This window comes from Malaclemys terrapin, chromosome 2, assembly GCF_027887155.1.
Source record: "Malaclemys terrapin pileata isolate rMalTer1 chromosome 2, rMalTer1.hap1, whole genome shotgun sequence".
In the NCBI taxonomy this organism is placed as follows: domain Eukaryota; kingdom Metazoa; phylum Chordata; order Testudines; family Emydidae; genus Malaclemys; species Malaclemys terrapin.
The window spans coordinates 127,662,207-127,677,780 of NC_071506.1; the positions used below are offsets into that span (position 1 = coordinate 127,662,207).

Sequence of the window (15,574 nt, forward strand, 5' to 3'; positions counted from 1 at the left end):
TCTGCTTCAATTACCTTTGGTAAATGAAATAACCAAACAATCATTCCTTTTCTGATATAGCTGTAAAACTCACCTGAAAAGTTTTTGAAATAAATCACTTAAAAAATGTATAGTGTGTACCTTCTAAAAATGAAACCTACATCTATCTCTGAGTTGTGAAGAATATGTATTAAGGTTATAACAACCAACAAGAATGCACTTTTATGTAAAAATCCATGATTAAATTGAGTGTTCCTGACTAGTGATTTAAATCAAATCCACCCTACCTGCAGGTATCACCCCCTATAATGTTTATGGTTTTTATATATGGAGATATACCTATCTCATAGAACTGGAAGGGACCCTGAAAGGTCATTGAGTCCAGCCCCCTGCCTTCACTAGCAGGACAAAGTACTGATTTTGCCCCTGATCCCTAAGTGGCCCCCTTAAGGATTGAACTCACAACCCTGGGTTTAGCAGGCCAATGCTCAAACCACTGAGCTATCCCTTCCCCCCCCCCCATGTGATGGTATTGCGACTCATCACAGGAAAGACACAGAAACCCAAATTTAAGATTTAAAAAACTATTTTCAAATCTTATGTAGCCTATGCTGCCAAGTTGCACATTTGAAGCCTGACCTAAAGCAAGTCAGTGAAGAGACTCCCATTGACTTCAATGGGTTTTAGAATGTTTACTACTCATGTGCAAAAAGTTATAGACGTTTAAGTCTTTGCAAGAGTGGTACCTTAAATTGTAAATTTATTTATTAATAGATTATAATAACTTGCCCTTTTATTTGTAGTTTTGAGTCTACATGTTTTATTATTGATTTAGCAACCAAATTATTTTATAAAACATTTGTAGTTCCACTTTAAGGTTACTGGTTTGAGTGCCAAAGAACTTTGCCAAATATACCTCCCTTCTCAAAGACACATTGGCCCAATGAGGGACTGTAGGATGTTTCACTGGAAACACCTTACACATTATAGCCACAAATGTGCTACAAGGATTGTAGCATTTAAAGGATTTTAACAGATTCTCACTGTACCTCCATTTACACATATTTATTATATAATTTAATATCTAATTATATAGATATTAAATTAACTACAAGTACCAGATCTCCAGTTATATTTGAGGATATCCTCTGTGGAGCTGTGATGTGCAATAACAATTGAGAACCTAAAGGAGGGAAATATGTTAGTTATTATTTTTATGTAGTAATAACATTACAAACATACCTAAATATTTGAATCAGACTCAAAGCTCCACTGTGCTAGGGGCTGTATAAGCACAGACATAAATAGGTTCCTGCCCCAAGAAATTTATCAGCCTGCAAAGATTTACATGCATGCTTCACTTTAACAAAAATTAAGCACATGTGTAAGTCTTGGTAGGATCAGGGCCTAAAGAGATAAATGATGAGTGAGGGAGAGAGACATTCAAATATATCCACTTTGTAAATGCATTTGCTTTTAAAATGTATATCTATAAATCAGTAAACAGCTATCTATCCTCTGCTGCCCCTCGCTTTAGGCTGTGTCTACATTACTGGCTATGTGGGCAAAATTTGTCACTCGGGTGTGAATATTTCCCCCCGAGCAACACAAGCTACACTGACATAAACACTACTGTGCACAACACTATAGTGGGAGGAGAGCTTCTCTGCTTGCAAGGGTGGTTTTTTTTATGCTGACAGAAGAGCTCTCTCCCATCAGAATAGAGCATCTTCACCAGATGTGCTGCATCACTACCACTGCACTGCTGTACATGTACACATGGCCTTAGTTATCATTAAGTTTTCATATAAATGCTGCATCAGAAGCAGTCTTGAAGAGAGCAGTTTTACAGACAGATCAGCTGTCATCCAGCATGGTAGGGAATACAGTGAGAGAGAATTGTGGGAGAAGCAGACACACAGGTGGTCAGAGAGGAACATGCAATATACAACTCCCAGGCTGTGTTAAAGAATCTCCACTAACTCCAGTCCTCACTCCCACTCTGCTCTAGCTCCACACTCAACTCACCTTCCCTCTCCAAAGGGTGTAGGATTTGGGGGGGCTTTTTTAGGCAAGGGGCTCAGTGAAGCAGGTGACTGTGGAGGGGGAATCTCTCCTTGTTAGCAGTCTCAGTGGGTGGAAATCTCGCCTGGATTCACAGGATGGGGGGGGAGGGGAGGGAGTAGAAGGAGTTGGTGAAACAGGTAGCTGTGGGGAGAGGTCAGTGAAGTGGGTGACTAAGGGGCAGGTGTATCTCAGCTGCGGGGTGACTCTGGGGAGGTCTCTTCTCTTGGGGGCGACTGTGGGGGAGTCTCATATTAGGGGAGATTCTCTCCTGTTGGAGGTAACTAGGGGCATCTCTCCCATTTTAGAGTGATTGTGAGAAGGGGCAGTGAAACAGGTGACTATGAGGCAGGGGTCAGTGACTGTGGAGGGGATCTTTCCTCTTGGGGTGGCTGGGGAGGTGTCTGTGAGGAGGTCAGTGCTGGGGGGGTCTCTTCCTTAGGGGATGATGCGGGGCAATGCAAGAGTTGATCGGGAGCTGTGGGGATCAGAGTAGGGGGGTCTCTCCATTGTGGGGACGGGGAGTCAGTGCAGGGGGTTGGAGGGGCAGGGCACGGAGGGAGGAGCAGAGCTGGAAGGGGCTGGCGGTCTCTCCCTTTGATGGTGGTCAGCACAGGGGGTGATGGGGCTGTGGGGGTCAGTGGAGCAGGTGACGGGGCAGTGCAGAGAGTGGGGGGCAATGCAGGGGGCGGCTGGGGGGAGTGCTCTCCCTTGGGAGGTGATGTGGGTCAGCGCAGGAGTGACAGGGCTGGGGAGGTCAGTGCGGGGCATGACAGGGGGCAGCACAAGAGGTGACAGGGCTGTTGGGGGGCCGTGCGGGGTGATGGGGCAGTGGGGGTCAGTGTGGGGGTAACGGGGCAGCGCAGGGGTGACACGGCTGGGGGATCAGTGTGGGAGTGATGGGGGCAGTGCTGGGGGTGATGGGGGTCAGCGCAAGGTGTGACGGGGCTGGGGGGGGCAGCGCGGGGGGGTGACAGGGCAGTGTGGGGGTTACGGGTCGGGGGGGCAGCGCGGGGGGGTGACGGGGCAGTGTGGGGGTTACGGGTGGGGGTGACGGGTCGGGGGGGCAGCGCGGGGGGGTGACGGGGCAGTGTGGGGGTTACGGGTCGGGGGGGCAGCGCGGGGGGGTGACGGGGCAGTGTGGGGGTTACGGGTCGGGGGGGCAGCGCGGGGGGGTGACGGGGCAGTGTGGGGGTTACGGGTGGGGGTGACGGGTCGGGGGGGCAGCGCGGGGGGGTGACGGGGCAGTGTGGGGGTTACGGGTCGGGGGGGCAGCGCGGGGGGGTGACGGGGCAGTGTGGGGGTTACGGGACGGGGGGGCAGCGCGGGGGGGTGACGGGGCAGTGTGGGGGTTACGGGTCGGGGGGGCAGCGCGGGGGGGTGACGGGGCAGTGTGGGGGTTACGGGACGGGGGGGCAGCGCGGGGGGGTGACGGGGCAGTGTGGGGGTTACGGGTGGGGGTGACGGGTCGGGGGGGCAGCGCGGGGGGGTGACGGGGCAGTGTGGGGGTTACGGGTCGGGGGGGCAGCGCGGGGGGGTGACGGGGCAGTGTGGGGGTTACGGGACGGGGGGGCAGCGCGGGGGTACCCCGGGGTCCCCCCCCACTCACCCAGCCCGGAGAGCAGGGCTGCCAGCAGCGCCAGGCGCAGCCCCCGCCCCATGCTGCGGGCGGCTTGCGCTCCCCGCGGCGGGCGAGTAACGGCCCCGCCCGAGGGGGCCCGAGCGCGAGGCTGACCCCGCCCCCCGGGGCACGCGGCCGGGGCTCCGGCTCCCTGGGGCGCAGCGCCGGAGCAGCCCTGATCTCAGCCCGGCCCCAGAGCAGAAGGTGCGGGACGGGGGAGCCCCCCAGAGGCATGACAACGCGAGGCAGCGGTTTTACAAAACTGGCATCTTTAATTATTACTTTAAAAAAACAAACAAAAACCACATAGAATGGAAGCCCCTTCAGTATAGCCCAGCCCTTAGAAAAGTGGCATTTGTATTTTCTGTAAATCCTCCTACAAAAAACAAGGTCCAAGCTGCGACACAATTTGGAGTGCAAAGGTTTAGACAAGTACAATTTACAAATAAGTCTAAGACAGGTTCTGATTGTTCAAATAGTATTCAGACAATAGGGCTAAGTGTTAGACTTACACATGAAATCAGTAGTCATCTTCAATATTCACCATGTATTTAAAATTTGAGGCGCTACTTTATTCCATAGAAATAGTGATCTCAGAATGACGTTTATTGCATTACTGCCCTATTCTGCACATAATATTGCTAATTGCTATAATACCATTGCTAATGGTATGCTGGGAGTGTGAAAACTCTATTAATATTAAAGGCACACAATTTAGCACAGTTATAGCATAGGCATTCACAAGTTTAAATACAATTAAGCAGGCCTTTTCCTGGGGATAGTTTCATAATTCAGATTCCCCTCCCACCCTGTACACTGAGTCATTCATGTCATGAACTGTCTACAAAAGACCTGGGAAGAAGTGCACCTTATTGACAGAAAGGCTGAATAGCTTTAGCTAGGCAACCCCCAATAAGGTAGGAGAGAAATAAACCAATGATAATCCTAAAAACAAACAACCCACCTTGCGATATATTTTTGATGAAGTTGTACATATTTTAATAGAGTTTAAATCTTATTCTTTACGTTTATGGGGAACCACAGTAGTTCAAGTATTTTATTATTACAAATGCAAACTTTATATATATTTATATAAGTATATATACACACACAGATTTTTTGGCAAATATGGGGAAATTTACAAAACAAGTTTGTGCTAAGTGGCTAAGACAAAATGAGAAAGCTTAGCATTATTTTGAACAGTAATTGTTTCACCTTCTGTAATTTGTGTAACAGACACACCATCGTGGCAGTCATGCATCTACAACACTGTGTCAATATAATCTAGTGGAACATAATCCAATAATCCAACTTCACCTTGGTTCAGATACCTCAACTGACATCCAAGAGCATCTTTTTTCAGGCACAGATTTAAATCGGATTTTAAAAATAACATGCTTTAGCCAGTGTCAACATCCTGACTGACACTAAAATCAAAGTTTGAAAGGTAGGTTAAAATTATGTACATTGGGGTCAGCGAGGTGCTAGGGTATAAAGTGCTCAAAAAATTCTCAAAGGGCCTAGATAAACAATACGCATAATTCCTCTTAATATTTTGCAGTGTCTCTTGCTGTCAGACTGTCTAACGTAATCAAAACTCAAGCTCACTCCCTTCCTAAAACAAGAAAAGGCTACCATTTTTCGTACCTTTATTTTAATATCCCATTTAACGTATTAGTGGTAAATTAGTAGAGGTTTCTGGTCTAGCTACTTAAAATTGCGTATTTAAAAACCATTTAAATTAACCACCCTAGTATCCTTTATTGTCTATAGCTTAGTGTCAGTCAGCATGAAGTTAAAATTTTCTTTGTTGTTTAAAAAGTGTGTTTATATTAAACACACCAGTAAAAACATATACCCAAACATGTTTATAGGATATTTCATCTTCCTTTCAAAATATACTGGCATCTTATTTCACTTGTGCCCTTAGTTGTATATACAGGAATAATGGTTTCTAGTCCAGGCAAAACAAGAACATGTAAACAATATTTTTGTTAAATCAAGTGGCCTGATTTTTACAATTCCATTTTTTAACACCTGCCCAGGTAATAGTTTTTTTTACTCTTCATTGTACGTATAGAAAGACAATAAGCCACATGGAATATTTAATGATTGTGTCTCATCATAAGATGTGGGAAACAAAAAGTAACTCCCAAGTGCTGTATTTTAGATTATTTTACTGCAGACTGAACCACTTCCAACTGGATAGTCCAACTTCAGTTTGCAAAGCCACGATACTCATACACGGAGCTAAGAACAGACTTGATGTATTCCGTTCCTGTAGCTTTGGTATAGGTATCTTTGTTTAATATCTTACATTCCTTGTGTTTCCATCTCATTTTCCATATCCAGTACTGCAGAAAGGCAGCTCTCTGGGATATCATGGGCCATTTGATGCAAGAAGGATAAAGAATTTCAGCTCGGTTTTAGTGAACAGGTCAGTTTGTGAGAGGGTAAAAGAGAAACTAAAAACTACATGGGAGGTAAAGGTGCAGGTCGAGAAGGAAAATAGTGTCCCTGAGGTACGTTCTTCTGTTGTGGTGGAGGTGGCCTGTAAGGAGGACAAAGATGTCAGTTTAGGTTATTACATCCATTATATGCATATAGAGAATGCTCCCTCTTTCTCCTGCTCTATGTTAGAGTCATGTCTTTGATGGTCTCTCCCAATGCATTCCTTCCCATAATTTCAGCTGCCACCTCTGCACTAATGACTCCCATCTAACGCTCTCTCTCTTCACAGGCTTTTTTTTTCTATACTATATGAAACTTCTAACATTTTCCGAGTCACACTGCTTTCCCTAATTAGGCATTTTGGAGTGAATTTTTCCTCTACCCAAACCAATTTAAAACACAAATTACTACACAGTACAAACTATTATATACAAGTGTCTGTTTGTGCTTCATTAATTAGCACCTTAAGGACACAGGCATCAATACAACATTTTGTGCATTTAAATAAATGGTTAAACTAAAAAAGTTGTATATTTATTATATATATATTTTAGAGTGAAACTAAATAGAAAGATAAAACTGGATGCTCAAAGCTGATAGAAAGCACCCACACTTTTCGTAATAATGTACCTACCATTAAGAGTGTAAGAGGTATCATCAGAGAACATACATGTTTTATAAATTTCATTGCACCCCTTTTTTTATTATGGCCCTTTCACTCACATGTGTAGCTTCATTATTTGGTGTATACATGATATGAGAAAAACCCTGACACACATGATCACAAAGAGAGGGTTAGAGTCAGAATGACAAGCTACGAGTGTCCCCAAATTGTGTGCTCAAGTTCTCAACTTTACATTTGCACTAGTATGTATTATAAAGGAGTTTTCCCAGTAGCAAAATTGTCATTACTGACCTTGTAGGTATCTTATACTGCTGCTGCTCCTGGTGTGGCTGAGGATAATTGTAAGGCTGGTGATAAGCTGGTTGATTATGATTAACTGCATAAGGTGGCACAGTGAATTTGTTTGCTGGCATGTCCTATGAGGAAATAAAGAACATCAGATATTCAAAAAGAAAGAAAAAAAATCACACAAACAGGAACTGGAGGAAGATTTGCTTCTTTAGTAATTTCACTGGAATGTAGGGCCACTCACTAGCAGATCTGGAGATGTCACATTGTCCCTGATCAGCACCCTTCCCTTTTCAAACTACAATACTTTCTAGACTGCTTATGGTTTCAGAGAATGCACTTCCAGTTGGCTCTCAAAGATAGTTTAAGCAACATAAACCACAAGAGTCCATTCCCCCTCCCTTAAATTTAACTACTAAGTAGTTAAGAAAATAATCGATTTCCTCACTGGCAACACCCCTTTCTACTACAGATCGTAAATTAATTACTACATTCAATATGTAGTTGGCCTATCTATTGGTGTTACAAAATGGCAAATCCTGATGTGCTTTAGAAGGTTGCTGCTTGAGAAATGTTTAATGGATAAAACTAAATCCTAGGCCTTCCCACCATCCAAAAAAACTTTTACTTTGTTTAAAATAAAAGCCTCCTGATTAAAATAATCTCATTTCCTAGCAACAGTCTGATGTGGTATGTAACAAAAAGGGGGAAACACTACTATATTTTGATTTAAGACTTTGCAGTCACCTTTAATAGTTTGGCACAATTACTTGTAAAAGTGCATTATAGGTCAGTAGAAAAATCTAGACAAGATGTTAGTATGTACCATCTATATTTTAAAGCACATTTTATATATAGATCTTAAAAATGTAATGAGATTGCAATCTCTCAGTTGTGCTTCCAAGCTGGTATTTTTACTGTAGCTTTGCAATATCAATAATGCACTATACTTGGAATTATTTAGATATTTTCTTCTTTGAAAACTTTTGGGCTTCAGAGGATATCTTCCTCATTAATATTATTGGTTGTTGATACAGCCCCATAAGGAGTACAGACAAATAAGAAAGGGATTCATCATCCATAGCCTATATATAATTTATAGGCTATTACTGTAAAATTTTACGTCCTACAGAAAACATAGTCATTAGTATTTCTTACAGTGTATACATTACATGTGAGGGGAGGGAAGACCTGAGATACGAGATTATATTGCTTTAAAAAGCAAAAACAAAAAACCCACCAACCAAAAATAGGTATTAATAGTTTTGGAGTAATTCTTGCTTTTATTATCCATTTATCAATTCAACCCTCTACCCACTCTGTTACTTTCAAAACAGACAATAATTGCTCTCAAAGACTAAGAAAAAACAAGTCTCACCTACCATGGGTACGCTCCTCGAAGTATATGGCATGTTCTGCTGAAAGTTTCCTGGGTCTGTCTCTGTGCGAGGAGGAGGAGTTGGCACGCTTGTATGTGATCTGGAATTAGATTTGTATTGGCCACATGGAGTGGTCAACCATCTTACTATAATACAATAGGATTATCATCATCATGTTATGACACTTCTTATAGATACATACTGGCTGAATTTAAGTCTGTGTTTAAGAACTATTATTTTACTCCCTAAATTCGTCAGTAAAATGTATGTCACTCTTTACATGTGCTTATGTCCAGACATACTGTGAGCCTTTCTCTTCCAAGGAATAGATAATGTCCCTTTGTCCCAAAGAATGTGCCCAGAAAACAGAAACAGACAACATCAAATGACACTAAAAGGAATGGCCTGAGGTCCATTGATATCAGGTCACTTGCCTCCTGTACTGCAACTGCATGGAATAAACCTGCCTGATCTCCACTCGTGGGGATCTCAGGTTTACATCTCAGGACTACTGACAATCAATTCTTTGGAATCATCTTCTGTAGAGGAGTCTGTGGTCAGTTTATGAAGTATCAGCAAAAGGGGTGGGGGTGGGAAATCTACTTACCGATGACAATGTGATATCGTTCTCCTGAACCATTGCTTCAGCGCCTTTCTCTTTGCAAATGCCACAGCAGCAGCTAAAAGGAGTGGAAGGACCAGGAAAAAGAATACCAGCAACCCATCTCTCAAGGAGGTGTCTTTGTCTGGTAGGGAGAGGGTGAGAAAGAAAAGCAGACAGAATTAGTTTTCATAGTACCACCACTACTAAGCACTGCAATAGCGCTGGGTTTTGATAGGACTGATTCTACAATTTTCCTCCATTCTGTAGAAAAGAAAAGCTAAAGTTGAGTGTAATTGCCAGGTGCATGCCAAATGTATTACTTTTTGGTGGTCATTTCAAAAGGGACAATATGTCAAAGAAGAGTAAAACGTATGTTCTCCAGTATCCCGGTGCTATAATAGTATAGCACAGTAATATAGTAGTAACAGACTCTCTTCGATGTATCATTCTGAAGGGCCTGTCACCAGCTCAAGTTAAACAGGGCCGAAACAGAGCTCCCCTCTTCCCCCACTCCCCTCAAATCCTCTTCACATCCTTCCTTCTTGATTGCTGTGGGAAAGACCACTATCCTCCCTTAGCTCAGGTTCACAACCTTAGAGTCATTCTCCCGTTCTCCATTCATCCAGGCTGTCCCCAAGGCTTGTGGCATCTTTCTCCACAACATAGTGTATGAAAAGTCATAAAATCATAGAAATGTGGGGCTCAAAGGGATCTCAAGGACGTCACTAGTCCATCCCTCCACACGGAGCCTTTATGCCCCTTCCTTTCTCTCCTGATAGTTCAGACACTTTTCCATACTCTAGAGAGTGATTTTTCAACTCAGTAACTACAACTGGCTTCCCCCTAGGCTCCTATTACTCCATCCAAGAGAGCAGTCAACATTATCCTCCTGACCTATTGCAAACCATGTCACTCCTGTCCTTATCTCTGTCTCTGCTGGCTCCCCATTGCTTACCATATCAGGTCTTTCCTTGCCTTGAAGGTATTGCACCAGTCTACAACTTGGATCCTGTTTCCTACCGCATCCCCCTTGCCCAGCCATGCAAGCTTCACAACTCCCTTCAGTTCTTTTTCCAATAGTCTCTTTTACACATGGAATGCCCTCCCAACTCCAGTGCACTAGACTACCACTCTCTCATCATCCATGTCCCTCCTAAAGACATACTTTTTCTGCTAGGCTCCAGACACTAACCCATGTCTGTCTAAAACCTCCAGGAGAGAGATTTCACAAAACAAATAACCAAAAAACATACTAAACTGACCATAAGATCTTTGAGGCAGGGACTGCGTTATATTTGTGTTTAGTGCAACACAAAGCACAGTCTGCACACAGCTAATAAATGCTAGTTAAATGGTAATGTAGTAGTATGCTGTGCATGGTACCCTAACCCCCCTTCACAAGGCATAAGTCACACATTTACACTGCAGGTGTATATGCCAGCAGGAAAGAGAACACTAAACCCCCCCATTCTCCCCCTCCCGCAAGTATTATGGGTGTTTACTCAGACTGTGCATGCAATCATGTACATAAAACAGCTATTTGAATCTGCCATTATTTCTAGAAACAAGCCTTCACATTTTGAATGTATAGATTGGAATTGACAGATTCAAATCTGCCCCTCCTTACAAATTTTAGTTCTAGGTTGAATTCAAAAACTGGAATGGGTGCCCATTTCCAGTTTGGACACAACTATTCTTGAAAGATTTTGGCCCAGGATGACAGAAGTCATTAAAAACAGCTGGAATTGCAAGATTTCCAACATTCTAGAGGACAGAAGTCTCCAGCACTACAAGACTCAAAGCCTAAGCTCTTGTGCTCGAAAGAAAACTCACTGCAGTTTCAACCACCAGCACTTCAGCCAGTCTCATTTCCCAGGACAGCCAGACAACTAGGCACTGTATTTGCACACTCTGTCCAAATAGCACCAACAGCAAGAAGGGCATACTGCCCTGAAGTCATCTCATCACTACTTGCCATTATAAGGAGGTCCACTGTCTATGCTTCCTCCGTGTCCTTTCGTATCACAGTAGGGAGGGGCCCAACCTGAGTCACAGTGACAGTTCTTGTTGTTATTGCACACCTTTAAATTAAAAAACAAAACAAAAAACCCACATATTACTGCCATTGCGACTGTAGCTCCACATAAGACTGATCCACCAACTGGCAGGGGGAGAAAGAGAAATGCTGCAAGGTGTTTTCAAAGTCTACAGCCCAACTCCTGAAACAGAACGTTCCAAAAGAAAGGGTACTTACCTTGCTGTTACTGGAGTTTTTTGAGATGCATGGTACCTATGTATATTGCACAGTGAGGTCCACATGGGCTTCATGGGCCGGGGACTGGAAAAATTCTTGGTAGCAGTGTTCATTGGTCTGCACCTGCACCCTGTGCTGCTTTGTGCTTCAAACCAAAGGTGTAAGAGGAGGCACGGACCGACCACCTCTCCAGTTCCTTCTCTAATGCAAATCGCTCTAGGAAAGGATCCGAAGCAGAGGGGAAGGATGGCAGGTAGTGAAATATCCACATGGACCATACATCAAAGAACTCCAGTTACAGTAATGTAAGTAACCTTTCTTCTTCACATGATGGTCTCTGTAGATATTCCACTGTAGGTGTCTCCCAAGCAATATTCAGTGAAGAGGACAGTGAAAGGAATGCTGCACCATCGACTGCAGGACCATTATAATGAAGGAGGAGTCTGCAGAAGAGGCTTGTATCAGGATGTAATGTCTAGTAAAGGTGTGAAGAGCCCCATACTGCCACTCTACAGATCTCCAGGAGTGGAGCACCCTGAAGAGAAGCCACGGAAGCAGCCAGGGCTCTGGTCAAGTGAGCCCTCAGGCTGTGAGGAGAAAGTCCCTGCAAGATCACAGGAAAGGCACATGCAACCAGAAATGGATTTGGAATGTCAGTGCGAATATTGCTTCTCCTTTTGTTTGCTCAGCAATGGAAACAAAGTCTCGGAGATTTCTGGAAATCTTTGCAGGTGGAAAGCTGAGGCTTGACAGAGATCCAGAGAATGGAGCTTACTGTCTTCTCTGGTGGCATGAGGTTCTGGGTAGAAGACAGGGAGCTGTATTTATGACTTGGTGAATGGGAAATTCAGAGGGAACCTTTGGAACGAACTTGGGCTGTAACCTCAAGGAGACCTTCCCCCGGTGGAACACCATAGAGGGAAAGCCCACCAGAAAGGCCCCAAGCTCATCCACTCTTCTGGCAGTGGTGATTACAGTCAGGAAGGCCACCACAGACAGGTGAAGAAAGAAACGGGCCAGTGGTTCACAGGGAGGATTCATGAGTGTTGACAAAACCAGGTTGAGGTCCCAAACTGGCCTTGGTTTCTGTGCGGGGGATAGGTTCCAGTAAGGCCTTTCAGAAACCTTACGATCATAGGGTGGGCAAAGATTGAATAGCTATCACTGGCTGATAGAACATGTTAAACACAGCCAAATGCACACACAGAACAGAGACAGGCCTGAGTCTTTGAGGGAAAGAAAGAATTCTGAGAGGACAGGGATGTCCAAATCCTCGGGTATGCAACGAAGTTGACACCACACAGAAAATCTCCTCCATTTAGCTCAGGGGTGGGCAAACTTTTTGGACCGAGGGCCACATGGGGGTTGTGCAACTGTATGGAGGGCCGGGTTGGGAAGGCTGTGCCTCCCCAAACAGCCTGGCCCCCTGCCCCCATCCGCCCCTCCCACTTCCCGCCCCCTGACTGCTCCCCTCAGAACCTCCAACCCATCCAATCCCCCCTGCTCCTTGTCCCCTGATCGCCCCCTCCCGGGACCCCCACCCCCTATCCAACCCCCCTGCTCCCTTGTCCCCTGACTGCCCCGACCCCAATCGACACCCCCACCCCTTTACAGCCCCCCCAATCCAACTGCCCTCTGCTCCTCATCCCCTGCCCACCCCTTCCCGGGACCCCCTGCCCCAACTGTCCCCCGGGATCCCACCCCCTTATCAAATCCCCCCTGCTCCCTGTCCCCTGACTGCCCTCCCGACCCCTATCCACATTCCCGCCCCTGACAGGCCCCCCGGGACTCCCACTCCCAACCCTCCCTATTCCCCATCCCCTGACCGCCCCCCCCCAGAACCTCTGCCCCATCCAACTGCCCTCTCCTTCCTGACTGGCCCCCAGAACCTCCCGCTCCCTTACCCAACCCCCCGGCTCCCCGCCCCCTTACCAGAACCAGGAGCTCGCAGCCACGACACCTAGCCAGAGCCAGCTGCACTCCCCACACTGCCCAGCAGGAGCGGCGGGCCAGAGCGCAGTCCGTGCAGCCCATGCAGCCCGCGCAGCGGCATGGCTGCTGGGGAAGGGAGACAGCAGGGGAGGGGCCGGGGACTAGGCTCCCCGGCCGGGACCTCAGGGGCCGGGCAGGACGGGCCCGCGGGCCGGATGTGGCCCGCAGGCCATAGTTTGCCCACGTCTGATTTAGCTGCATAGCATCATTTCAGAGAGTTTCCTGCTATTATTGAGGATGGATTGTACCTCCTTGGAACACACTCTCGTTAAGCTCGTTATCCATCCAAATACCAGGCTGTTAGATAGAGGGATGCTCGGTTGGGATGGTTGGTCCTGCCTCTGTTCTGTGTTAGCAGATTCAGAAACAGTCGGATTCCTATGCATGGGAGCATTAGCATCTGGAGGATGCTGGTGAACCAAAACTGCCTCAGCTAGTAGGGTGCCACAAGAATCACTCACACTCTGTCCTGCTTAATTTTTTTTCTAGGACTCAGGGCCAGTGATGCAGTACTAAACTGAATAGTACTGGAACCCTGGTTTTGCATGTTGTGGAATCTGTCCTCAGGTAAGTAAGCTGTGCCTGAAATCGAATTCAGAGTTGCGCCGATCAATTCTGTACCTTGTTCTGGAACTAAAATGGACTTTTCTAGGTTTACTGGACATTTCTGTTGCTGCTCTGGTGTGGAACCAATGGTGCAGCCAGCAAATCGCTCCCTCCTCCTCTCTCTTGCCAGTGTTGGGGATGGTCCCACCCCTTCCTGAAGCTGGCTGTTTAGGAGAACTCGATCTTTAGCACCGACAGATTGGACCAATGGTCCCCATGAGTTCCTAACACACCCAATACGAGGGTGCGGCATCTCACCCATTTGGAAGGGGGGGGGACGACGACCAGGAAGTGGGGGGCGGTCTTCTTATTAGAGGCTTTAGGAAGGGATCTTTACTATTTCTTACCCTCCTCCCATCTCTTCCTAGAATCTCTAGGCTTGGCATCTGATGGTCCAGAGCTGGGAAGTATCTGGCCAGGAGGTGCACTACTAGGCGACTCCTGTTGACGAATGGGGAGCGAGAGCAGGGGTCTGACAACCAGACTGGGAGCATATAAACCGCTCCATTAACTGTCTATGAAGCCAAAAATTGCGGGATTGCCAGGTTTGAAATGAATGGCAAATATTGGGATTAGGGGGATTCTCCAAAGTAATATCCACAGAAATCATGAAGATCACTCACTGGGAAGATCAAGAGGCAGGCCACCCCAGATTTGAAGCCTGGGATTTTAGGCATGCTAAGAACCCCAAATGTTAGGATTAGGAAGGGGGTGATGAGGATGGAGAAAAAACCTTAGACCCCCCAAAACACTAGCTAACTACTAAAACATCAAAACTAGCTAGCTAAGGTGGGGGAAGAACTATTTACACAATGGAAGCTAAAATTTTAGCAGGAATGCTAGAGAAGCTGCAGACTCTGAGGAGTTCAGCCCCAGACCACGAGCCATAGAGAGGAATTGGAGGGCATCCCCTAATGCCCTTGGTTCAGAGCACGAGGAGGACAGGCGTGACCAATGCACACTACTAGCATGAAGTGTCTGGTCTCAAAGTGCATGTGTGCCCCACAGTGGAATACACATATAGGGACCATCACTTGAAGAAGAGCTAGTACTTGGTTTCTATACACAGCATCTAGAATCTTTCCTCACAAACTGCTCAATATGATCTTAAAACCAGAGCAGTTGTACTGGACTGAGAGCTGTCCTTGGTGCAGCAGTAGGTTGTGAAATGCCCCCACTCCCTCTAAGCCACCCCCTCCAAGACCATCATTCCAGCAGCAAATGACACTGTAGCAAAGGAAGGCTGTGAGATAAATGCCCAAGTTATAAACACATGTTGGGTTTTCTATACATTTGTGAAGCATGGGGACATTATTTGCTGACAAGCCAACGTTTCTATTAGTCCAGCACTCCCAAACTGTTAAAGTGAACTGCAACATAATAGGATATTGTATTTGTTAAATCTCAAAGATTAAATACAACTTTAAGCAAGAGTCAGTTGGGAAACCGCCATCTTGAATCTGATTAAATAGAGAAGGACTGAGAATGCAGAGACAGTTGCAATGTATGAAAAAGAAGAGGAGTTTAATTTAAAAAGAACTAAAAATCCCCAAACCCATGCCCTTCAGATGCTTTAGCCACTGTTACAGTAACCCAGAGTACTAGAACTTCTCTTCTAACAGTGAAAGTCCCTGCTTTCCAATCGGTTCTGCATTCTCATGCCTATTCTGAACCAGACAACTGCACTTTCAGCAGCAAGTGCTATGCTTTA

General features: G+C 45.8%; 2 protein-coding genes across 2 annotated transcripts in view; both read right to left on the reverse strand.

Annotated features, from left to right (window-relative positions):
- Nucleotides 1-1,034, reverse strand: part of LOC128831278 (disintegrin and metalloproteinase domain-containing protein 32-like) — a 38,854-nt gene extending 37,820 nt beyond the window's left edge. Inside the window, exon 1 of the mRNA XM_054017595.1 lies at nt 1,029-1,034. Coding sequence (XP_053873570.1) covers nt 1,029-1,034 — 6 coding nt within the window. The remainder of the gene's footprint in view (nt 1-1,028) is intronic.
- A 2,880-nt stretch (nt 1,035-3,914) lies between these two features.
- Nucleotides 3,915-15,574, reverse strand: part of ADAM9 (ADAM metallopeptidase domain 9) — a 52,547-nt gene continuing 40,887 nt past the window's right edge. The window contains exons 18-22 of the mRNA XM_054018140.1: nt 10,987-11,092; nt 9,015-9,153; nt 8,411-8,507; nt 7,032-7,156; nt 3,915-6,215 (exon numbers count right to left, since the gene is read on the reverse strand). Coding sequence (XP_053874115.1) covers nt 6,137-6,215; nt 7,032-7,156; nt 8,411-8,507; nt 9,015-9,153; nt 10,987-11,092 — 546 coding nt within the window. The 3' untranslated portion in view covers nt 3,915-6,136. The remainder of the gene's footprint in view (nt 6,216-7,031; nt 7,157-8,410; nt 8,508-9,014; nt 9,154-10,986; nt 11,093-15,574) is intronic.